Below are 26,455 nucleotides of genomic sequence, written 5' to 3'. Positions count from 1 at the left end.
AACTGCATTATCTCTCTTTCGGCCGATCCGAGTGCTGTCACGGCTGTTCGTTTCCCTCGTGTTTCTCCATTATTCCTCGGAACGAATTAGTTGTTATTCGAGGGTGACTTGGAAGCGGCGTTCCAGGTGTATAATTGATGGACGAGTAGCGCGGACAGGTAAAGAGGACTTCGCAGTTCTCCGCGCTTTGTCCGTCCCAGGGGGGTGGCCCCAGCCGCTTATAAATAAATTCAGGCTCTCTTGCCGGCTGTCCGCCGAATAAATACACGCAAGGAAGGACGTCTCGATAAAAGCTGGAACAGGGAGGCTGGCCGTTGTCGTAAAGTTCGCGGACGAAAGCCGGTTGGATATCTGTCGATAAAAGGGACTCGTTCCGCTTCCGCTCACGTCGAATTCTGGATGAGCCCGACGCCCGGCTCTTATTTATCCGAATCTCCCGGATCGACGGTGAAATCAGGATGCGGCCGATGCTCTTTAGCGACGCTTTTACAAGGATACGTTCCATCGTGGTAAGAAGGGTCGGATTTCACGGCTGTTTTCGCGCGTGCGACCGTTACAACGATATTCAACGCGCTCTTTGGTACTCTTCTACGGGTTTAATTAAACTGTCAGCACGTCCCCCGCGATCTTTCCTTTTCGTCTGACAGAGTCCCGTTTTAATTAACCCTTCGCGGATTATACGCGGCCTCACATATGTATCAATTTCTTCTTTGTCCACGTAGCTTTCTGAAGAGACAAGGACAAGTTCTGGTTCGTCGAGAAGCTCTGTGTTGCTGGTCGACATTCCCGCGAACACTTCCTGAACAATTCTGTCGTTTGCTGTTGCTCTTCTCATGCTGTTTCTCGTTTTCATTCGATGTTTGCGATAGTGGTGAAGATTAATTAAAATTTGTTGCGTTAATCGCATCGCGCAGAACTTGTTATACCGTGTTTCTAGCTGCTCTATAAGTTCCGCATTACCGAGCCCTTTCTCCCAGCAAATGATAACGATTGAGGGCTCGGGGAAAATGTAATGCGAAACTGAAATTATTTTAGTTTTGATGAAAATGCTCTCTCGTTCCAGTTTTCCACTGAACTTCTCCATTATCACGGCATCTACGCGAATATATTAATGCTCTTGCGTCGACACCGCTAAACGAGCGCATCCCTCAGTTTCACGGGCCCAGTAAACCGCTCTTTAAATTCCGTAATGTCGGAGAAATTTCATTTGCTGTATTTACATTTCTGTTTAAGCATTTCTTTGACGGCACAACGAAACCATTATCGGCGGTAAAGCCGCGCAATCCATTAAGCATATATTTCGGAGCGTACACCAATTTCCCCAATAACAACGCGAGCATTAAAGGTAGAAATTAATTGGAAACGTTTATCGATTCGCTGCCGGTCCGAATCCGCCGATCGTCGTTCGAAGAGGGCGAAACCCGATTTTACGGCGAGCACGGAGAGGTTCGACGATACCCCGTCCATTTTCGGTACTTTCCCCATTGTGCCCGGACGAGTTTCAACTACTCCGCGTTCAGGCCATCGTTTATGGCACCCGGTAAAACACGTTATGCACCGAAACATGCATTACTTTCGCGTTAACACCGGGAAAGCCCCGCGTGTGCCTCGCGGACATCTCCCCCGGACCACTCCACGCCGTCGACAGTTTTCAAATAATTTCGTTACAATAGTTAACGGAAGTTTGTATTCCATTAAGGGACTACGTATTTTGTGTACCCCTGGTGTCTCTCCTCGTCTCCCACACATCACGTCCAGTTCGCGCCAAACGCAAAGTTGCGGTTTAACATCGGCGAACAGACTTATGAAAAATCATTTTCGTGACGCGAGCGTGCTGCTGACAGACGAACCTTCGGATTCGAAATCTCCGTTTGGTTAGAGAATCGAAAGAACGTAACACCTAACAGCGATCGATCTTCCGCGATCGAATCGAAATGATATACACTCGGGAACAAAATTAAGTGGACACCCTTTAGAAATGAGTGACTTTTTTAAAATTCTACCAAACCAGTTGAGTTCTCTTGAGATGTTAGAATTATTGGATAACGTATAAAAAAATTAACTAATAATTACTTTTTCTAATAAAAATAACTAGATTTAATTTATTTAACCAGTTCAGCGCGTTTGACGTCACGTGTCACGTCATCCAAAATTCTATTGCGGCGCGGTTAACGTTAATGAATTGTTAATGTCTTATCGAATAAAAGTGTAATTCTTTCTCATTTTGCTTTCGTTTTTTCGTAAAATTTATAATAGCGGCCTTTGGCCTGCATTCGACGTATATATTCGTCATTGCTTGATTTTAATTCCGCGCCGTGAGGGATTTTTAAAATTAAATTCCACAGTTAACTGGTTAACATCTATCAAGTCAATTCCTGTGAAGGTATTATTATAATTTCGATAATTGTAAAATAAAAAATAGAACTGGTTATATCACCGACTGTGTTAGGTATAGTGTTAAAGAAGCAGGCATTTTATTTCGCAAGCATACGAATTTCAGGATTTCCGAATTAATCTTACTTTTTCAGAGACGAGGTCGAATTGTTTCACAGTTTACGTGAACTGGATAAAGATTTCGGTACACCCACGGGTCCAAATGCTCAACAGGCCCGAAAACACCACGGTCCAAGAGAACTACTACCGAAAGACTAGCAGGAAAGTGTGGAACCTTTAATCCGATTTTTGTTGCACACCGTTCTATTTTATTTACTCGTTTTCGAGCACGGAGGAGAAATTGGTTTCGCACGGAGGATACTCGGACCGCACTTTGTACACTTCGCGGAGGATTTCACCGGTTCGTGCGCAGGAAAAAAAGGTCCCGGATCGCGCGGTAAGAAGGCATAATCAGGGGGTTGACGTTTATTAAGCGTCGGGTCTCGCGGCGCGGGCGTCTCCGTCGCAAATTCTTCGCCGGCCGGTCGAAATAGAACGCGAAAGTAACCGTAGAAAATTGGAAAGTTTCCGCGCGATAAAATCGGACTTAATTTTCAATAAATTCCCCCCCTCCTCTCCCTCGGTCCTCCACAGTTCCCCGTACGTGGCGGCGACCGAGCGAAGGGGGTGGAAAAGATTCGTTTGGAAGGAGGAAGAAGGGTCGTCGAGGACCGGAGGAAAGGTAATTTACTTGGTAATTATAAAGTTACCGGCTCCGGCGACGCTCATAGTTGTGAATATTCAAATGCGATTACATCTATGATCGCATAAATTATGCGACGCGTTCCCGCGCTTGTCGGCGATCCCTCTGCTCGCGCGATTTCGAGAACGCTCTCTCCGCATTAACACCCCCGGAAAACTTGGGCTGCTTTGCTCTGATTCCGCCACCCTCCTTTTTTTCTTCGCGGCCGTCACCCCTTAAATTGGAGCAATTTTTCTTAAATTTTCATATCTCGCGGCGCCCATTCGTCATCCCTTACCGGGACCCTCGAAGAGTTTCTTCATCTGCGCGACAATCCCTCACGAATCCATGAAAATGGGCCGAGCAGTAATCAGGACAAACCTTCGCAGCATTCTAGCAGCTCAAGAGCTCCGTTCCAGCCCTCTAATTTTACTGAAAATATGAAAAATGTCGAGCTAATTCGATTCGCGTTTCCGCTCCCAAAAGAAGCTTTTCCTGGCGCACAGCTCTCCACAAGCTGTCCCAACTAGTAGCGGAAGTAGAAATCCAACCGAATTCAACCCTCGACCACACACCCTCCGTTCGCATATCATCTATACGACTGCATAATTTTAATAAAGCAATTTATATCTTGTGGTCATGAACGAAAGAATGGTGAGTGTCCAAGTTCAGTGTGTAATAATTCCAAAACATTCTGCTAATTCTTTGATTCGCTTTTAAAGACATATGTGAGAGATTGCATGTCCACTTAATGGGCTATAATTTATACTACTCTTTATATTTTCACTAATTGTTAAATATCGATAACAGAGAGATAGAAGATTCAGATTTCATTCAAGATTCAGATAGATTTCATTCATAGATCATTTCATCTATTTCATAGATGTATATCCTACGTATTTAGTAAATTTTGTGTAAGGCGAAGGGTTACCAGAACTTCTGTAGCAATTCGTTTCGGTCCATTCGAGTTTTCTCGTGACGCGGCGCGGCCAGGTTTCTCTGTATTTATTTTTCATTACCGGACGTACCATTCGTTAGGGGAACGCGAAAAAATTTCGCCCAGGAACTGGCGGAGATTCTTGAGACATCCCGAATGCCGGGCATTACGACCGTCGGCGGCGAATATCAAGCGAGATAAGAGAGTTCTCCGGCTCTTATCGTTCTCTTTTTAGCCTCGCGGACGCGGGACAACAAGGGAGCTATCCGCGAAACAATATTTCCCGTCTTTCTCCCCGTTTTTCTCCGCTTCGTTCCTCTTTCTCCTCTTCCGTTCCTCCTCTCTCCGCCGTCCCGTGCTACTTTGTTTTTTTTTGTCCAAGACTCCGACGAAGAAGATCTCGTTAACCGTTAAAAATGACCGTCGTGCATTACCACCTAGTCTCGGCAGATAAGCGCCGGGCGGACAACAAGCGGTAACCGTGTTATCTTCATCGAATAATTAAGAATTGTTTAATTGTCTGCGTAGCTGCTTATCGCGCGTTGGAAAAAGCAGTTCGGTGCCCACGGTAAATCGAGCTTGATCGGCGCGAGAAATTTCTTTGGATAGAAATTGTTCCATGGAAATGATCGGTCTACAATATTCGAGATTATATATCACGCGGGATTATTAAATCATTGCTTTGAATAATTCTACGTATTTGCAATTTACGATCGATAAATTTACTTTCGCGTGTTCGGGCAATTGTTGGTTTAATGACCTGTTGTTTCGATTTGATTGAAATCGGCTGCATAAGGGATGGGCATTAACTCGGTTTGTGTAATATTCAATTTGTTTATGTGAACGGGAAATCCGGTTGCTCGTTTACTTAACCCTTTACAATGCATTGCAGACGTATGTAAAATTTTGTACGTTGCCTGATTTCGTTTTTGCATCCCCAGATATGATTTAATTGATGCGAGGTGGTTGGGTTTGATAAATAAATCGTTACACGTTTGATAAATAAATCGTTATAGCTTGTACAAGATGAAATACCAGTGAAATCCCGATGGCGAAATTAGCCCACAAGGGTTAAATAGAAATTTGTATGGATGTAATGTCTTACGAACGGAGTGCTTATCTCGGATGCTAGTAGATCAACTGACCATAAACCACACGCGGTCGGCGTGGATCGCACGTGTCAAGGGGTTGCTTATACTGCTCGTATGTACAGCTGACTGGTGTTTATACAGAGGCAGGAAACATATAAACCCATATCAGTGGGTGGTTGGAACGGCGCATACTACTCTCACTGTTCCAATCCCTGACGTGGATGTCAGACACATCCACAGATTAAACACATCTACCGGGTCAATTGTCTCCTCAGCTCGTTTCATAATATGTAGACCGTTAAGGAATTCCCTATGGAGTCCTCCTCTATAACATTCACAGCTACCGGTGATCATCCAAATTTGATCAAAATTACATTCACAAGCCACTGAAGGCAATCTACAATCGAAACATAAATGATCTTGATCTTTATCTGGAATAAAAATTTTCTATATCAATTGCAACAATAGTAATTATTTTCAGTACCATTTTATATCAAACGGTACGTCACTATTTTTCGAATAAATGGGTTGGAATTTCTTGGAAATTCTGAGGAAAAACTCCGAGTATAAAGAGTTGATTGTATGTCTGACCATAGGCTGACCTATTTCACTGGGTAAATATATTTCAAACAAAGCGTCACGAATAAACGGATTCGATTTTCTGGTATATCTACGAAAAGTCTCCAAGTCTAAAGGGTGAATAAATTATTACCTGTATGATCGGAGCCTGACCTATACTACTCGGTGATTATATTTTACTTCAAATAAAGCTCCTTCCGAGTCGAACACGTTTACGGGACGTCGGCCAAGACTTCTACCTTTGATTGCTCTGAAAAATTGTCCGATCAGACGCCGACTAATTCTACTTGACTATTCTACTCAAACAAATCTGTCCTCGGTTGAACATGTATAAAAGACGTAAGCTTCCACCATTAAATCTACTACAGAAGATCAACAACAGGATTTCGAAATGCAAATTATGTGTGCTCGTGGTGGATTGAAGCAGCATAGCACGTTCCGGAGACGGGTACAAAACTGCTGCACCGTTCGACACGGGAACTTAATCTATTTTTCAGAGGGATGAACTCTCCCCGTCGCGACTTGGACCCCATAAAAGAAGCCGGGGCTCGTTCAAAGGCCAGAGGAGAGTCTGCGAAGGTTCGCCTTGAGCGTCTCCGAAGATTCCACGGTGGAGGATCGATCGGTGAGGGGGGGGGGGTGCGCGATCTTGCGCTCGTAAACGAGAAGTCGGGATGATTGATCTGAGAACGAGAGACGGGTCAACTTGCAGGGGAAAGGTCGCCGGGTGGGTGAACGTTGCCCCATAAAATGCACCCTCGAGCTACATTCATGGCGACGGGAGCGGAGCGTTTCGGTTTCCCTGCGGGCTATTTAGCGCATCTGCCTCCAAGCCGGGCGCGCGTTCCGGGATGAGGGCAAGAGCGGTGCGGAGCGGTGCGGAGCGGAATCGCGAGAGGAAAACCCGGCCGAGCTGATGGAAACGGAGGTCGGCAAGGTGGATGTGAGAGGAAGCGACTACGTGACCGAAAAACCGTGCAGTCGGCCCAGGCCACGATTGTTTGGATTCCCGGCCAAGTGCTTTTAATTAATTTGCTAATTCGCTTCGGGGGCCCCCTGTGTCCGTCGAATCGTAACGGCAATTACGTACGCGTTGTTTTGCAAGGCCGTCCCACGCCGTTCTCAATTCTGAGATCGATCCGGCCAGCGAGCGCACTCGGCGAAGTAAATCTCATTAATTCGACGAACCCCGTTCACCGAACGAAAAACAATCCTGCCCGTTACGGCCGCCTTACGGGGGACCTTAGGGTGCGAATGATCGTGGCAATCTGGTTCTTTAAAGTTGTGGCTTGTGATTCTTTATGTTGTTCTGGGAAATCGAGAGGTGGGAGAGCTGGAGACCATACTCGAATTGGTAGGCTTCTTGCTGGAAATTATTTTGTGAAGGGTGGGGGGTGTGGGGGTTTGTAGATGACTGTACAGAATTATTTCGACACCTGCTTGCAGATTAATCGCCAACCTACAATATTTTGTGAAGATAGTGTCTAGTGTTGGTTATTAATGATATAAATCTTATGTCTTTATGGAACAATATAAGCAATGTTTATGGGTAGATGCTGTTGGAATAATTGTTATGGCTAAAGTAAAACGAAAACGTGGAGAGAAGTGAATCCTTTATAGACCAGAAATTCCTTTTTTTTTACATTTGATTACTGAAGCACTTGATGAATGCTTAACTTTTTCCATTTAAAATGAATTTCCATGATAAGAGAGTCTAGAACTACTGAATTACGTAATCAATTCCACTTTTCCCGGTTATAAACTGTACTGGGATGGATGAAACTGGGTAGGATCGATTAAATTTCTGGGTTCTGGGAACAAAAACAGCTTCAAACGAAACGATTGAACCAGTAGAAAAATTAAGACAATTTATTACAACGTCAATGCATTACTTTCAACTTGTTAAACCTATTACCGAGAGAATGAACTCCTTATATGACCGAAGATTTTTTTCTTATTCTCAAAGTCCACTGTCCAGTAATAAGATCAAGTTACAAACTATTACACAATTCAACGATCTCAAAGAATACAACAAAGTGAAATTGTTCCACAACAATTTTCCACAGTCTTTTTCTCCCATCAATCTAACTTTTTCATGTTCCTACTGCCTATAATCGGGAACATTGAGGGAAATGAGCGAAGTCGATTTTAATGTCAGCTTCGTTACCAGCACGGCCTGGAATCGCGCGATTTCCGGTGCGCAGATTTTCCGACAAAAAATAGAACTCCAGAAAACATTGTCTATCTCGTTAGCGACATGTCGGACAATTTTCCCAACGCACGGAAAATCTGCGGCAACAAAAACATCGTGTAAAATTGGATATCGAATGTCGAGCGTCGCAGACGTAGTCGACGCGTTAGCGACGAAACGGCAGAATTATTGCGCCCCGCTGCAATAAACGATTAAAAGATCTTTAATTATCCTTTCTTTACAGGACGGAGTCGTAGCTCAAGCGATTTCAATCTCGCCGGGGTTCGGTTATAACGTCGGACGTTTCGCTGGGTTCCCGTGAAGATCCAAGAGGGAAGTTAACTCGGAAGAATCGTAATTCTCTGGCATTGTAATAAATCTGGAGGAAGTTCGATGCATTTAATTCTGCCGTGCGCGGGATTCGCCGAAGTTAACCGAGATTTAGCTTGTGCACGAACGCGGAACTGAAAACGAGAGAAACAGAGAGAGATAGAGAGAAAACAGAGAGGAAGAGGGAGGAAGAAAATGTTCGAGATAAACATTTGTCAATTTATCTGACGGTGCATTTCCCTTCGTTTTCCCGCGGCTCGCTCTAAACTCGTTCGGAGGTAATTGATAAAAGAAGAAACAAGACACCGGGGGTTCTCCGGGAGCCGGTCGCCTCGTTCCAGCGTACGTGACCAACGAACGCGACCGAAACCGCAATTGTTCAGCTTCTATCCCCGGCGCTTTTAATTCATTTGTTAATTTATCGCGCGGACCATTGTCCCGCGGGGTCGTAACACTAATACCATCCGGCTCTCTGGCCAGTGTTGGTGACCGAACACGCTCGGAACCAAGAAGAACGTAGCCATGGGATACGCCGGTTTATCTCGCGGAAGATTACGGTCGCCCCGTTGGATAAGAGACCCGACATTTGTATATCCCCCTTCCCCTTCCCCTCCCCTCCCCATCCCCTCCGTCTTATTCGTTGCTGTATCTGCACCAGGTCGGTAGCTTTCGCAATTTCTGCAAACGTTTGTGCGGCGACGGGCACCGGCTGATAGCTATGCGAACGAAAAACGGCATCGGGGATATGATTGCGAGCGCTCAAAGGCGAACCAGACCACTTCCCTCGACCGCTGTCAGCTTCGTTTTGTCCTTTCCGCGAACGTCATACGGAGGAATATGAGATTCAAGGAAACGGGATCTTTCGATGAGGATAATTGACAATTTATACGCCGAGGCCGAGACGTCTACCTCGATTATGGAATGTTGCATCTCCGTAGTTGCGTTGCAAGCTTGTTAAAAAGAGTCTTGTCTACGGAAATCGCAGACTTTCTGAAATATGAATCTATCAAGGTGGAAGACTCAAGAAGATCAATGAAAGTAATACAATTTCTCAGGAACGCTTTGTTATTTTTCGTATACTTTCTTCTTCTTGTTCTTCGTTCGTTCTGCGACGTCGCATCTTGTCGGAAGCACAGTCATTAATGCACTGCGGATTTTATGCGTTCATGACAATATTGGAGCGCGAAATACGGTATAGTAAAAAGTAGAGGAATTAAAGGGTATCATTGTATTCTTCCCAGCTTCGCAAAGAAGAAATACATTTCTGTTTAATACTTGCTTCTTGCAATTTTTATTTTGCCTAAAGATCCGCAGTTTAGTCGTTAACGACGATATGGCTTCGGTCTACGCCTCTTTCTACGCAACTGTCGATTTGCTAGGTTCCAAGAGGTTGTTTCCATTTTGTTCCTGATTTAAATACTTTAAAAATCACAAAATTTGCACCACACAGGAGCTTTTCTTCACAGACTAAAGGCTGTAGCGGATAAGGAAGTCAAAAATGCCCCCAAAGTAAATGAAATTTGCAATGGGCCATTCGATAGCTTATCCAAAGAAAACACTTTGTGACAATTGTCGACCCTTTATGTCGACATGGGGGGTAGTAATGGAGCGACAAAGAAAATCAGGTTTTTCCATAATTTCTCTTCTCCCCTTCAATCGAAAATTCTGAAAAAATTCATGGATGTGCATTCTAATAGTTAAAATATGCCTGATTTTTTTCAGAATTTTCAATTGAACAGAATAAGAGAAATTACGGAAAACCCTGATTTTCTTTGTCACTCCATCACTACCCCCCCCCCCCATGTCGACATATAGGGTTGAAAATTGACATAAAGCATTTTCTTTGGATAAACTATCGAGATGTAGACGATCTATGCTTCTGAGCATCAGGATGAAGAGGACGAGGTTGTTAAAATCATCTTCGCTGGTGTAGGCATGTTCGTAGGATCGGTAAGTGGAATTTGGTTTTAAAGAAATGATTTTGAAGAAATTTATGGGTTGTACAATATGTTTCTCGAGAGCACTGCCATTGGCGCACCGGTGCAACCATGTTTAAATCACGAATCGAAATTAAATGTTGTATATTTGAAAGGATCCGGTCTCCGACAAATCCGAAAAAGTCCCAATCCAGTTTTCACGTTATGAAAACGGAAAACGCGAAAATGCGAAAACAAAAATGCACACTTCAATTTTAAATAACGTCGGTATTTTATTGACATTCTGCCGAGACTTTGAGAATTAGTTTATACATTATTCACCGCGCGACGTGTCCGTGGAAACGCGGATACAATACCGAAAAAGGGTATTATACCGAGTAACTTATTCATACGCTACATATGCGTGCTGCCGGCCATAAAAGTTGAATCATATAATCGCATCAAGTCCGAGTATTATTGCGGTCCCCGAATAGAAATATATTAACCCGCGTATGATCCGTGCGTTTCTTTGTCTTGATAAATCACATTCATTTGTCCTTAAGAATAGTAGCAGTTGATGAATTTAATTTGTCCCATAATAGTAGTAGCAAGAGAAAACACATATAGAACGCAACATTTATTATCAAAACCCTAGATTAAATTAAACAATAAATTAAAAATATTACTCTTAATCTTTATTTTGAGTGTTCAGATTGTTTCTGGTTTTTTAAAAAATTTCGTTGCTGCATTTAAAACTTGTAGGTAGGATCCCGGAGCTTTGCTTTCCCTATATGCGTGAGCTTAAAATTGTTGGAACCACCGTTGGAACTCTCTTTTTTTATCTTACTTTTACACCGGGTTGATATTCAACTGAAATAAAACAATTGATTTCAATCAGCGGATGAAATTAGAAAAATAGTTAATTATTCGTAATAATTAGGTTAGCTTAAAAATTGAAAGATGTGTCAAAACAAATGACAGATGTCATGAAATATTGATATTGACTGAAGGCTTCGCAATTTTGCGCTAGAACATAACTTACAGCTGCATTCTTATGCATTATTATGGGACAGAGGGAGGAAAAATTGATTTTCACTGTTTTCATGTGATTTCGGTGTGGTTTCACTGAAAAGTTCAATTTATGTTTAACAGCCATTTAGACTTGCGCAATTTGATTCACCGGTAATCTTCTATGTTATAACAATAAATAATATGGAAGTCTCAGAATTCAACGCCATTAAAGGATACACATAAACAAACAATTTTTCTTTGACCATTTTTTCGACTGAAGAATCTTTCCTCACGAGTGATTTCAATTCTCCGAGATAAAGGGGACAGCCTCTGTATCAAATTAGAGCGCCATCGTAGAAGAATAAAGAACTGTGCAAGGATTTAGTACATAGAAAACGGTTGAGTCCTTGTCTGCACTTCGGGGCAGAAATAGTCGCAGGGAATAAGTTAGGCGAGACGAGATTGCGCTCAGCATCGGTGTTAAATTAACTCGAATTAGTCTGTCCTTAAACGATTAAGGAAGCTGGAGTCGTAACAAGGTCGCCGTGGATGTTTGGGGGAAGGGATTCCAGGAGAAGTGAACGACGTTGCGCATTTATACGATTAATAACAGCGGCCGGGTACCAAATGACCTTCCAGGAATCCTTTTACCTATCAATTCCCGAATGGAATAGCCGATTACCCGCGTCAGGTCTGGACAATAGCGCTGTATCTTCAAGTTTCCCAATGAATTCCGCGCGGTCCTTTGTAAACGAGAGGCATAAGGTATTAGCGGTGCGCCGATTTCCTACGTATCACATTTCAAAATCCCTGGGAATTAGAGCCCGACGGTGGTCGGACAAGAGCCTATTTGCGAGAGTCCGGCTATTGGTCTGGTCGGAAGGGGTTGCTAGTCTCTCTCTCTCTTCCTCTCTCTCTCTGCTTCCTCTCTCTCCTTTCAGGAGCCAGAAACGATGGAATTGCGAGCACCCTTAGGATCGCAGCGGCTCTCCGACTAACTAAGCGGCCTGGAGGAAGGGCGAAGAGGGCGCATTTACTTTCGAACACGAATCTCCAGGGTGTCGGTGACGTCCGTCGAGGAAATGGAAGCAGATTGCTGGCCCACGGAAGTCGCACCGTAAACGCGCCACCGATGGTAGACCAGATTATCGGACCCGTTCTTATGCAAAGCCCATCGTCCTCGAGGACGTTCCATTGATTCGCGATATTCTTGACTATCCACGTACTACGAGTGAAATCTCTGTCTCTCAAGTCCGGGTAGCCACCCCTAAAAAGTGACAATCGACGGACTCGATCTTTTGACATTAGATCCTTTTACACCATGGATGTTTTTCCAAATGTTTCAATTTACGCAGTCAAACCCAATCTTCTTAACACTAAATTGCCGGATGAAAAAGGAAGTGTCTGGTTAGTTAGTGATTCCCTCTGATAGATTGGTGGTGTATGATAACGATCAGATACCTCCTCCATAATTCTATGAAAAAGCAACATATGTTTCAGAAGAAATTATTTACGTTTTTCTATACAGGGTCATCCGTTTCTAAACGGCCAAACGTCAACCAGCTATAGAGGACCCCAAATGGAACAACTTTCACCCCTAAAACTTTTTTTGATTCGAAGTTATTTCATTCAGTCTCCACGGCGTGCTCCATGCCAAAAAAACCAAGATCCAAAGGTCATACAAAAAAGTTGACTTAATAAAAAAGATGTCCCTATTTATTTTAAACCAAACAAAGGAAAAATCATCAAGATACATAATTGCAGTCCTAATATATTTAATCTGAAGTGAACGCAAAAAATGACGGGTTTTTGCAATTATCTAAAAATCAAGACCGATTCAAAAAAAGTGTTAGAGGTGAAAGTTGTTTCATTTGGGGTCCTCTATAGCTGGTTGACGTTTGGCCGTTTAAAAACGGATGACCCTGTATATATAGCAATAAAATCCTAAATGAGTCAAATTGACTGGTTCCCGCAATCTAGCGTTAACCCCATTCCCTTACAATTCCAGGGCAAAATAGATTTGACTTTTAAATTAACCAGAGTTCAGTGCTCAAGACTCAGAACTAAACAGACACTCCCCTGCAAGAGAGAGCCTGTGAATCGTAATTCAGACTATCTAAAGTATTTAGAGTGGAGTGGTTTTTCGACTCCGGGTACTCTGACGTCATGTGCCCTCTCATGGAAACTCCGGGAACACAAAGATCGATTGTTCACCGCGTAAGGCAGATTCCTACCTGATCACGGTACAATAAAAGTTACAGGTAAAGAGCAAGGAGACTACAACCGCAGCGGTCACTGGGTTAAATTAGGGTCGGAGAACCACACCCTCCCGAGCGAAACGACGCGAATTACTTTCCTCTAGACGATCGAATTCGATCATACCTAGTCAAGGAATATCCTCGAAGCGTCGCGTCGCGTCGAACAATCAGCATCGAAAATGTCCCCGTTCTCGGTAATACGAACGACAAGCAGAGAATTGCCGTGGGGTGAAATTGCACATGCGGAAATCTACGGGGCTCGTAGTTCGACAACGAAATATGCCCTGTCCAGATTTTTTCGACGCGGACAAGGGAAACGAGGAGTGGCTGCAGTATATAACGCGGAGTGAAAAGGATCATTTCGTACCATCTGCGCGGAAGAAAATCGCGAATTCTATGCTGCCCGGGATCTTTATATCTCCTTCAAGCGTCGGCTGCAGCGCTCTTGGGCACTCCACTCCGCGGCGGAAACAAACGATATATCCGGCCCGCGGCCCGTCCGTTTTCCGAGTATTATTTTTTAAATCCATTTCGACGAGGCGTTGCCTCTGCGAGAACTGCGATTCCAGCGAAAACGGCGTCGCCGTCGTCGTTGTCGTCGTCGTTCTCCGATCCCCCCGGTCCGAGTGAAACCATTTGCGTTTTATCGGGCCGGTTTGCGTTCCAGTTGCCTGCCAGGAACGCGTCGGAAAAGAAATATAATGGCGGCCTCGGCGAGACAGGAAACCCGCTTAATTGAATTCTGGAATTGAATTAACACCGCTCGTCGCTTCGATCTTCCTCGCTCGCGGTATTTCCACCGGTCGCGTCCAAACGCTTCTTGCCGGCGACGCTGTTTCCGGAAAACTCGAGCGGACAATGTTGGAAAAATTAGAAACATTCGAGTCGACCGGCACTTTAGACGCTACGAAGTTTCAGCCTGTTAACCCCTCTGTCTGCTACGCCGGAGTCATTGCTGACCGTCGATATGTACAATATTATTCAGATACAAGACGACACTTTTTATTTGAAATAAGAAAATCGCTATCCCTTCTTCTTCAATCGAAATACGACGATCATCGGTCCCCGAGGCATCGCCTTATATCGAAAGAAAACTGTAGTGAAATATCGGCGTGGGTCAGAATTGACTCCGGCATAGAACTCGCCGGAGTCGGAGGGTTAAGGAGTGAGAATCGAGGAAAGCATTCTGACACGAACGAAATGGTTCCTCGTTTGGAGGAATGTGTACGATAAATTGTTCGAGGATCTGTGAATCGCACTTTACAATTATCCGTCTCCGTTCAATGGAGAAAATAGAAGGATCGATAATGTAAGAATTATTTCTATATTGAAATGAAGGTAACTTCAATGTTTGAGGAAAGAAAATTTTAAGGAAATACTTTTGTCTCTCCGACGCTTTCCAGTGACCCTTCACTGTCTATTGCATAGAAGAATAGGTCCTAGTAGTCTCCCTGGTACTTCTGAATGAGATTTGTCTCTGTAGGAATCCTTGAGGTACTTCGAAGTATGTTTCCGTTTATTTACGACTCTTTCCAGATTATTCGAAAGAAGAATGGCTCCTTCCAGGGACGCGGAGGTCTTCTCAATGAGCTCAGTTCTCCTTTCAACCTATTAAGGAAGTTGGAAGTCTGTGATTGTTTATGTGAGATCCTTCGGTGGTTATTGGAAGGTAGAATGGAGCCTTCTGAGAGCCTAGTGTACTGTTAGGGATTTCAAAATGGGCTTCATTCTCTGGGTTGCCACAAGAAATATTTCCATTTATTTCCGAGCAGGCGAATATTCATGAAATTTGATTTATTATTATTATTCTTACCGATCGAGTGGAAAAATGTGTTGCTCGCTTTAAGGATCCCAGAAACCAGTGAATCCATTTGTGCGTTTGTAAGATCCTTCAATGGTTATTGACAGACACTTCCAGGAGCCTAATGTCCTTCCAGAGATTTCGAAATTTTTACGTACTTTCTGCTCGACGAAGTAATTATACTTACTTTCTTTCTGCTCGAGGGTTGTACGATTGTCAAGGGAAACGTTTTGCAGGCCGTGATAGAATTAGCCTGTTGTAAACGGGTTGGTTTAGAGTATCGAGTGGAGCCAGTACTTTTGAACACAGAGTCCATACATATTCTCGGGGCGGCTACACCTGCACCGGATTTACATTAACCTGGCTCTCGTTAGAACGCCGCCTTATTTGCGTGAATATTCATCAGCCAGGTTGAAACATATTCCCCCGGAATTGGTGCGTGTGTGCACGTGTACCGCATATCCGTTTCCAGTTCCGTTCCGTTCCGTTTCGCGTTGGTACGCGTGCGAGAGCTACGTCTCGCAGACGGTGGCTCTCTCCCTCGTGTCTGTCTCTCTTGCTCTCTCTCTTTTCTCTCCGTCCTTTCCGTTCCGCCGGTTGTCGAGGGAGAAAGGCGAACGGCCGCGTAAACAAGGGCACACGAATGGCTGCGAACTCAAAAATGGAACAACAGCCGCATCCGCCGACTATTATTCGCCGCGGAGGTGAGTCCTGCGGGCAACGCCGACCGTTGTACCACCCCTCAAGAGAGAAAGAGAAAGAGAGAGAGAGAGATAGAGAGAAATAGGGTGAGAGAGAAAGAGAGGAAGAGGAAGAGAGAGAGCTCGACCCTCTCTCTATTTTATACCGCCTTCCATTTTCCATTCTACAACCCTCATTTCCATTTTGTTGCCGGCACAATTTAAATCTCCGCCGCCCCGATGACACTCGGGAAACGTACATCCACCGATGTGCACCACTCTCCGCGCTCTCTTTCTCTCTCTCTCTCTCTCTCTCTCTCTGTCCCTATCCTTCTCCCTTTCATCCACATCGTCCGCCCACCGACCGCACTACAATCTCTTTGATCTCCCTTCTATTCCGCTTCTAACTTTCCCCCTTTCTCCTTAGATAATTCTAGTTTATCTTACCCTTCGTCGCCATTGTCGGCGGATCTCTGTTTCTATTCCCTCCGCGATTCTCAATTCGTTCGTTCTCCCCCCTCTCTCTCTTTCCTTCTCCTCTCTTTCTTTTCCTTTCCATTCGCCTTATTCCATTGTTTTTTCTCTCTCGGTGTTTCTTTTGTTTCCACGCGGCTCTTTGTACAGTCCCGTTCCCCTCGTTCCCGATGTTCCGACATTTTTCTGTCCCCGTCCTCCGAGCGAAATTCAGCGAACGCCACTGTTTCCACGAACGCGGAACGCGCACTCATAATTTAATCAGCACTGCAGTGGGCGTAATGAGAAAATGAAATACCGGTAATGGCACGAAATTAAAATGGCCCCGGATAAACTGCACAGAGGCAAATCCTGTTTACGATCGCGCAGCTAATTGCGCACGAGCGTTGATCAAATATCGTGTTTAGCAGTCGCGCCCGAGATCCGCCATTTTCGGGAAATTACTTTTTACAGTCGCGCGGAGTTTCAGCGACTTGCTATTCCGCGCAGTTATCGCACACCGCGGGCACGGTTGTACGGCGGAATATTTACTGAATACTGCAAATGAGAGATTTTTCGATATATTCGTTCACATTCGAGCGGAAACAACGTAATACCTAATTGTTACGTACACTGGCTTAAATGGGCTCATTCAGGACGCACAGAGCTCTCTCAGACCCACTCACACTGATCTAGACTGTCTCAAACCTCGTCGGACCCACACAGACCTTACCTAGACTGTTTCAAACCTAATCAGACTCATTTCTATCGGTCACGACCACGCTCATAATTTCTGGGATTTAATCAAACTCATTCAAATTATTTTAGATTGTACCTAGAGTGTCTCGAACCTAACCAAACCCACTCAAAGGGGCTGCGACATGCCGGTTTCAAACCTACTTTGAACTGTCCGAAACCTAACTAGGATTGTCCTAGACCTAATGCAAGTCAGACAGAATCATAAATGCCTACGATATATGTGAAGTTGTGCCAGAGCAGATTGGACATTTTTTTTTTCAACAGAGTCTGCAAGTGCGAAGACACCGTCTCAGCGAATTAGCGGTACAATGACGAAGGTACCTCCGAGTGTCTCGCGTTTAATGCGATTTATTGGCCGGCTTTAGGTAAGAAGTAAGAGCGGAAGGGACGGTCCTTATCGTCCGGTCGTGGGTGAAATACTTATTCGATGGAAGTATCTTATCCGAAAGGTTATCGCGGCCGACCCTGTGGGACTTAAACAAAGTTGCCGACGGTGGATAGTGGTCGGGGTTCGGGAACGGGGAAGGTGGACAGACTACTCCTTATTGAATCATGGATCCAACGACGAGACCAGACACTAGATCCCAGAACGGATATCGGGTTACTCGTTAGTCGAGCGCCGTTCCGCCAAGATTTATACGATTAGACGGAATATCCTTAAAGTAATCCAAGGCCGTTTTTATCATTCCCGCCTGGCTCCCCGTACTGCCGTGAGGATGACGGGCAACGTGAAAAAGGAAGAAATGTTTACTAATGGTTCCGTGAATATTTCGCTGGGCGAAATTTCGTCGCGTCCCCTAACGACGATCTTCGATTCTCTTGGCCGATAATTGGACGATCGACGCAGCTGTGTCTCGAATTTTCTTGCGGTCGTTTGTAGAATTTCATACATCGGTGATTCGATCAGGCTGCGGTCAACGTTTCCCAGGTTTCTCCGTGGTTCCACTGTGCCGGGGCCTGGAACGTTTATGCAAAGCCGACCAGTCCGACGCAGGGTTCGAGTCTTTCACCGGCTGAATCGATTTGCTTACAAAAGTTCGCGACAAAGCCGGCCCGCCATAAAGGAGTGTCATCGATCGGACCAATGAGCCGGCAACTTCATTCGATTCCCCCGAGCCGTGAAGCAATAAAAATCATTGGCCGTGAAAACCCCGCCTCTCGTCCCATTGACGAGTGTCATTCACGGATAAAATATGTAATCGTTAATTTCGCCGTTCCGCCGCCGTACCGCGCCGGCTCGGCTGTGTTCCCGCGAGTAATATCGATTCGCTTATCGAATGAACCAATTTGTTTAATAAATACCCTTTGAACGTGCTCCACAGCTCATTACTCGCCAGATTCAATATTCCAAATGTGACGGAAATGTCTTTCTGATGTATTTGCAAGAAAAAAGCGTGGAGCTCCGAAGCAGACAAAAGAGTACACGACAATTCGTACAGAAATCTGCTCACCGGTTATATAATCGCACAAGAAAAATGCGAACACGAATAATTGCTCGCGTAGAAATTCCCTCACACTAAAAATTGTGTTAGGTCTAGGCGTGGGTTTAATTTGATCTGTTATAAGATACATATTAGTATTGAATATCTTATAATAATAATAATATTACTGCGAATATTTCATACAAGTATTCCACATCTCGCCTGTACTCCACGCTGTATGTCGAACGTATTTCCGAACGGTTCGACCGCCGGGTTGAAATAAAAAGAGGATGGCCATCTGTCGATTCCACTTTAACCGTGATTCGGGAAATCACTCTTCGAGGAAGGAAATGAAAATCGTAACACCTTTGCTCTTTAACTTGTACTTCTCGTCGAAATTCCGCCTTTTCACGATCCAAACTGGTAGCAGTAAAATCATTCTCATTTATTTCACTTGGTCTGATCGTAGACCATCCTATTCCACTTGGTGTGACCATGGCTCGTTCTGCTCGTCTGTGGCTTGCCATAGATCTATACTAGTTGGACAGACCGTACACTTCGTCTGGGATGTAGAACGTTCTGTTTTATTCGGGCTCGCTATATACTGTGCTATTCTACTTGGACGAACTACACAGAGTTCTATTCCACTTGGTTAGAACATAGGAAGTCCTATTCTAGTTATTTCTACCATAGGAGTGCCTATTTTTCATGATTTGATCAAAAGGGTTCGATATTTTATTTGTCTGGTCAAAGCCAGGCCTATTAATAAAGCTTCTCCTCTGTGGAACACACTTAGAAGTAGTTGATGTAAGCTTCTACCATCGATAATACAAAATTGTCCTGTCTAAGGCTGACCAGTTCTACTTGATCGAATATCTAAGACGTTCACCGAGAATTCTACCATTAATTCCACTAATAACTCATAGGTAAAGAAATACATTTTAGTTGGAAACTGGTTGATCGAAGGAAGGATATTCCTTGCACGTTGAAAATAAGGTGGAAAATCCTCCGTGGATTTCATGGAGGAAGAGTACATTTAGGTTACAAAGGAGTGGTCGAAAAAGAATGAAGGAGAATGGCAGAGCTGACGAAAAAGCTGTGTTGAGGCGAAAAATGAATCAGGCAACGATACAACGTGGAAGAAAGGGTTGAAAGGAGGTATAGTTCATGGGAGAAGTGTTCTCCTCCCGACGAGCTCGCGGTGAAACGCGGTGGCTGTAACGGAGAATCGTTAAATAAGAGGGATGGAGTCTCATAAAAATGTAATTAACCTCATATAAGATGAAAGACAAGATGTAGATGGGGCCCTCGGTGGTTGGGCACGGCCCTGGCGTCGTGCAGAAGGAAGATGGCGGAAGAAATTAAGACGGCCGCCCACCGACCGTTACTTACTGGCCGCACGGTCTCCGCGGATTTCCTCTTCATTTCGCCAAGAATTATTATGTCGGTTGCGCGCGAGTGATGAACCAAGTTCCCCGGGCCGCGGCCTCCTCCCGGCCGGCATAATCAAACTTTCCTTAATGAGGAAAGTAGAATATTTAATTAGTTATTTTGGAATTCCCCCAGAGTGAAAGCCAGACAGAAAGGGTGAGAGAAAGAGTGAGAGAGAGAGAGAGAGAGAGAGAGAGAGAGAGAGAGAGAAAGGGAGAGGGAGAGGGAGATGGAGACGTTGTCGTGGAAGAGGTTGATGATGAGTTTGTGTCTTTGACGCGGCGCTTATTGGAATTTCCGTCCGTGTTCAGTGACGCAGCGCCCAAACTACCATGTTTTGCCTTGATAGTTTCATGCACGACGTCGTCGTCGCGTCGCCGACACCGTGAATTACCGTCCAATGGAGTTTCGATCAACAGTTAGACAGTGGCATTGCGAGGCAGCCGGTCGTGGAAGAATGTGGTCGGACCATCGCGCCGCTTCACTCCATGCCGTCGCGCCGCGGCGGTTCCATTAGGATCATTCATGCCGATGTCGTCTCTGGACGGATATAATGCAGCCGAAGGAACAATCACAGAGCCAGGCAACATTTAGTCAGTCTCCAGACGCTAGCCACCAATCAGCATAGCCCATTAAGGTCGATCAAGTATCGATCGGTGGACCGTGTGGTAACTGAAACGCGTCTCGACCCCGAACGCAGCTTGTCTGCAGGGTATTGTAGCCCCTCCGCTAACTTCGACTGCTTGGGTTAGGTCAAGTGTCGGGCCAGGGCCAGTTGTCGTCTTCGAGGCCGCGTAGCCTCGTTCCCCGTCCGATCGCTATCGCTGGCCTCCGCTACGTGACGAAGATCCAATCTCTTCAGGGTTAGAAGGGGATCCGGTCGGCGACGTTTGATCGACTCGTCACACCCCGAAGGGTCGGCCTCTCTCTCTCTCTCTCTCTCTCTCTCTCACGGTTCTGTTTTAGACGCCCACGACTGTCAGGGCGCGAACGTGCTGAAATTATCGACACGCCGGAGAACCTACACGCGTGTTTACACCGCTGATTGATGTAATGGGCCGCGGACTGTCGAAATTCTGGATCAGTTCCTTGGACCGCTGACAACCTGCGTCGTACATCATCGTCTGACCCATTAGCTATGGGCGCGTACCGTTGGCTACACGGTTCAGTCTACCACCATTGCGGTCGGAATAACTCTCCTCCTCTTGTCAAGAAGATAAGGCAGTCTGACAAAGCATGTGCTCATTCTACTTATTCCAGATCCATAGATAAGCTACTTGCCCGACCAAAGAGGCTGCCGTTCCTCTTGTCCGTTCAGTGAAGCACTCATTCTACTAACTCGATAGACGTCGATTTTTATCGGGAGCTCATCTGTCCAAAGGTTATCTTGTTCTACTTGTCTCAACAGGTACACTAGCGAAAGTGCAACGATCGCCGTTTGATGATACTGTACTGTTCTGTTTAGGAGACAACTGTCTTCCGCGACCTGTCAGTACAGAGCATTTCCACTAACTCGTTGCCAGCCAAGGACCCATTCTACCAAACCATATAAAGTCGAATCGATTCTACAACATACTTGATTTATCCGTCCGCTTAAAGGTGATGTTGTTCTTCTTAAGCGCCAGACCCAGTTTATTAAACCAGCAAATGCAACGATTGTTTTCCACGATATTGTAATATTTTGTCAGACAGAATGCCGTCATTTTTTACCTGTCAGTGCGCATACTGAAGATTCCCTATTCCGTATTTTATACAATCAAATGAAGTATTTCTTCGTCTGACGAAAGGTGATCTCGTTCCACTGCGCGCCGCAAGAGCCATTCCACTGTTCCAACAAACGCACCGATTGCCTTTTAACGATACTGTGGTATCCCGTCGAACAGAAAGTGGTCTTTTTCTATTGTCTGGCCCAACGTCAGAACCCTCTTTTTACGATATCGCTGACCCGTGTACAATGCCCGAGAAACGAATACGTGGGAGCATGTGATAGGGTCTCGGTGGATGGAATAAGGTGCGGCTGGAAAATTGTTACGTGGAATTGCGAGATGGCCGAGAGAGCGGCCAGTCTGTTTCGCGCCGAAACAAAGGCATCTCGGATGACAAATGTCAAACGTGCACGCGGTCAACCGGATTCGCGAGCAAAGAGTTGGCGTGGGCTCGTTGCAAGATTGGACGCGGGAGGAGACAGAGGGTCGAGCGTGGAGCGTACAAAGAACTGCCCATGAAAAATAATACTCGGCCGGCCTGGATATCCTGGCCACCGCGAATTACCGCTTTTTGCTGGGACCACCACAAACGATCTGCATGCTCGCGCGCATGCATACACGCCGGCTCGCTGGGATCTATCGTTAATGAAGTTTCCCCCGTTGTATACGGCCAACATCGACTTCCTGCCGCAGTCACCTCCCGCTGATAAGTCTCTAAAAACGTTGATTATTTTCGTTGCGGCCGACTGCCAGCTCGCGGACTGATGCCCGGACAGCTTACCGGGGCTAACGACTTGCTTTTCAGCGGTCGCTTTCGGCCGACGTCAAAGGAAAACACCTGACCGCTTCGTTTCGAAAGGATCAATGCTCATCACGTTCACTATATATATGTATGCGTCGGGCGTGCACCACGCACACATGTTTTTCGACAGCACAGGGAAACCGTAAATTTGGTGCTATCGTTCGGGCATAGATTAGAAACGAATCCCCGGGCTGCGTTTGACAGGATCCGACGACAGGGATCCGTGGAAACGAACCTAATTCCCCCACTCGTTCGGTGTGTAGAACTTCGCTTGCGCGTGCAATTTAAGCGGTGTGAAATTGAAGTGTCGCGGATTAATCGAGCCTCGAATGGGCCAAGTTTCGCGCGCGGGGAGGGACGAATTTTCGTAACGATTCGCGCGCGCGCGCCCCTCCGCGGCGCGCGTTCATTTTCGGCTTGTTGTTAGCGAACTTGCGCCATAGTTTGCCCGCCATTAACTCGATGGGACAGCCAAGGGCCGCTGATAAGTCTCCGGGCAAAGTTGATTACTTCTATCTGCGTTGCTGTTTCACCAGTTTCTCTCCCTCTAAATAGATTTCGAGCGGTCGGCATGATCATCCTTCCGACCGCGTTCGCAAATCGTTGATAAACTGGCCGAACATTTAGCTCGCGCGAATCAAGAACTTTAAAAGCACTCGGTCCGCTTGTCCGACCAAGTACGTGCTTATTCCACTTGTTAGTTCGAAGTGGCGCACGTATCATTAATTGGGTACGTTTTATACAAGTGTGGTGTACACGGTGACGTACGAGGTAGCCCAGTGATTAAATTATTGGACACGGAATACTTAAAATGTATATACTGTCTGTGTGACAGATGCCGTGACTCACAGCGTTGACTGTGATGTTGACTGTGAACTAGACCTGATTTTATGAATTTACGACAGAACTGATGGCAAATAATTGTCAGAAATATTTAAGAATACTTTTCACATTGTTTTTGATAGCTTAAAATTGTTGAACGAAGAAGTACTGTCTTATCTGTGTTCTTTACGATCAAATTGGAATATTTTCCATAAAGATAAGGGGTCTAGTTACGAATAGGTGAAATAGAAAACTGTGAGGACACTCAAAGAATTTCAGATCATTGTTACAGTATTGTCAACTTACTGAAATGATTAAAAGAAGAAATGAAATTTTATCTCAATTTTCCGCAGGTTCCCGAGCAAATAGATCACCGTGGATCGAGCAAGCACGAGCGGCGGGTGGCGTGCTCTCGCGGAAATGATTTCAGGATCCATAAGCGACACAAAGGGTGCGGTTCTCGCTCGAGATAACGTTGAAATTGTCCGCGGGAAATTTTGATTCGTCTGTGCGGGGGCAGAGGGGGAGGCGCCGCCTATGGCCATTATATTTCCTCTTTCTCACGTGCGTCCGAAGGGTCGCAAACCTCTCAGGAGCGGCAGGGTCCGGCGGCGAAACTTCGTGAAAGAAACATCTCTCGGCCCCCGAGCCGATGGAACACGTTTCGGATATTATGTCCGAGCTACGATCGTAATGAAGTATCGACGGAACGTAGTAGACGGGTGTGTGGGCGGCAGAAGAAGAGGACGAAGGATCCCGTGGGCGATGGACGATGGGCGATGGGCGAGAGCGTTCCTCTCCGTGCCGCCTGGGGTCCGCGCCGAACGTGAACCGAATCATATTTCTCCGACAAACTTTTTTCGGTGAATTTACCGGACAAGTGCCGACTCGGTTCCCGGACTTTCGAACAGAAGAAGTGGCTGGAATCACGGCGAAACGGAAAACCGCCGTCGCGCCAGATGGTTAGTAGCCGGACCGAGGTCAGCGTTTCTCAAACTTTCGGACGTAGCTGGCTGCTGGATGCGAGATCATGCTCGCGATCGGCAACGAGCCAGCGAAATTAGGCTAGCCCCGAAGTTTGCCCCGTTCCACTATCACCGATGACGGCAGCACCGTTCCGGATTCGCGAACTTGACACACACACACACGCGCGCGCGCGCTGGCATTTTGAAACGGAGAGTGGGCCGATAAAGGGAACAGAGAATCTTTCCGGTTTCTACCGGCGGCGGAAAAATGGCGGAAAAAAGCCAATGATCGTTTTACCACTTCCTTTGCCACGGTTGATTGTGAAATATTCAGAGAACAGGCTCGTAACTATTGGCACCGGGGGTTTCACGAGGATCGTAGACCGACAAGCACCCTACAAAACCGAACCAATAAATTCTCGTGCATCGGGAGCCTCGTAAAAGTATTCCGAGAGCTTTCGATGAGGAACTCAGGTGGTTTCCGGCCTCGTCGAAACGGATTGAGAAACGCTGCTCCCGCCTATAAAGACGTACAGACACCGGCCCGAAATTCCCGTGCACGTGCGTCCCAGGATTCTGTATGGAGGCCGAACGGACCACCTGGCGTCCGCACAAACGGGATACTTTCCATCCACCTGATCGCGACACTACACTGCGGAAGATTGGATCGTACCAAAATATTGTCGTTACGCCGGTTGCCGCGTGTTCGAAATCGCGGTACTTTCGCGGTGGCCGCGCGGATCCGCTCGCGAAAATCGACTGCAATTTCCAGCATAGACGTCCGCAGGCTAGTTATGAACAATTATAACGGCGGAAAGTTGGTATATAATGAAAGTTGATAGGTAATGAACGAAAAACGGTCCCACAGCAGAAGCACCGACAGAGGGTTAAGCCGGTACGAAATTACAAAAGCTGCTTGCAATCCGGTCGTTCGAATCGTCGTCACTTATGAATGAAACTCCGTTCCGGCGTCGGGATCGGAGACTTTAATAATATCCGTCGGGTCCTAATGAGCGTGTTTCATCCCCTTTAAAGCATTCCGCCCTATCTGGCCGAGCACATGCCGAAAAGTGTTCGCTGCCTCCGCGGCGCGGCGTCCGGATAAAGGATCGCTTTCATTAAACCGAGTATCTCATTCGCATGCAGGAAAGTGGCCATGAAAAGGCGCGAACTTTTCGCGTTCTTATCGGGCGAGCAGGGCGCGGCAGCGGCGCGGCGGCCGAGCATAACGGATGCACTTCTGTGCACGGTGCAGCTCTCCGGCCCTCGGTGTGCAGTGGCCCGATGCACGCGCACAGGCCGTATCGCGTCTCCTGGGCATGATAACGATGCCGTATTAACTGAATTAGCAGCGATATAAAGCCATGCTTACTCTCTCTCTCTCTCTCTCTCTCTCGCGGTTTAATCTGGACCGTTTCGCGGAAACGCGGTCGGTCTCCGCAGTGCCGCATGCGATTCCGCAGTCAGCCCCGGCTAATTTTTCATCGACCGCCCCGCGGAATTCAATATCCCATTCGATATTAAAGAATAATATTCCCGGGGCCTCGCTCTGTCATTTGCATCGGCTCAGCCGACGGCTTTCCCCCACGACGCTACCCGGCTTCGGACGTTTACATCCGAACCGGCTGGCAAATATCTTCACGCGAAAATATTATTTCGCCTTTGAAAAAACAGCCAGCCGCGGGGCACCTGTGCACTCGATGCTCGGCCATCGCGTTAATTGAATCGCGAGATTTCTCGGCTTCTTGGATCTGCTTCGAAAAATCGGAATCTTCACAACGCTGTTCCCTCTTTGACGAAAGAAACCTTGTTCATCCCTTAAGTTAAATTCTTGGTGAACGCCTAACGCTAACCCCTAGATATCTTTGGTCTGGGATGTTTGTACGTTTCTAAACTATGGACGAACGATCACTGGATCCAGTTTGGTAGTGAGAGTTCCCGGTAGAACGTCCCAGAGTCGGTGGAGAGCGTTTCCTCGGAGCCAGGCGAACGACAACGCCGCGAAAGGGACAAAGCCACAATTCTCCGTGGCGGAGGAGCGGAGGAAACGGAAGAAGTCGTTGACGGCCGGCTACTAACACCTTTATTTACAGCCCCGCCATCATCCGCCGGTCCCGCTAACTCGGCTACAGCGCAGGATCCACGTCCAACTCAGTTTTCCTCGGGACTTCGTTATGTATTCATAAA

The 26,455-nt window shown here is 46.1% G+C and overlaps 1 protein-coding gene and 1 long non-coding RNA gene across 3 annotated transcripts in view; both read right to left on the bottom strand.

Moving 5' to 3' along the window:
• Positions 1–835, bottom strand: part of LOC143353210 (neuroendocrine convertase 1) — a 35,860-nt gene extending 35,025 nt beyond the window's left edge. The window contains exon 1 of the mRNA XM_076786401.1: positions 682–835. Within this exon, the coding sequence (XP_076642516.1) occupies positions 682–835 (154 nt within the window). The remainder of the gene's footprint in view (positions 1–681) is intronic.
• Positions 1–26,455, bottom strand: part of LOC143354071 (uncharacterized) — a 198,565-nt gene that overhangs the window by 51,236 nt on the left and 120,874 nt on the right. The window lies entirely within an intron of this gene.

The sequence above is a fragment of the Halictus rubicundus genome, chromosome 1, assembly GCF_050948215.1.
Source record: "Halictus rubicundus isolate RS-2024b chromosome 1, iyHalRubi1_principal, whole genome shotgun sequence".
Taxonomy (NCBI): Eukaryota; Metazoa; Arthropoda; class Insecta; order Hymenoptera; family Halictidae; genus Halictus; species Halictus rubicundus.
This window is presented reverse-complemented; position numbering and strand designations above follow the sequence as displayed.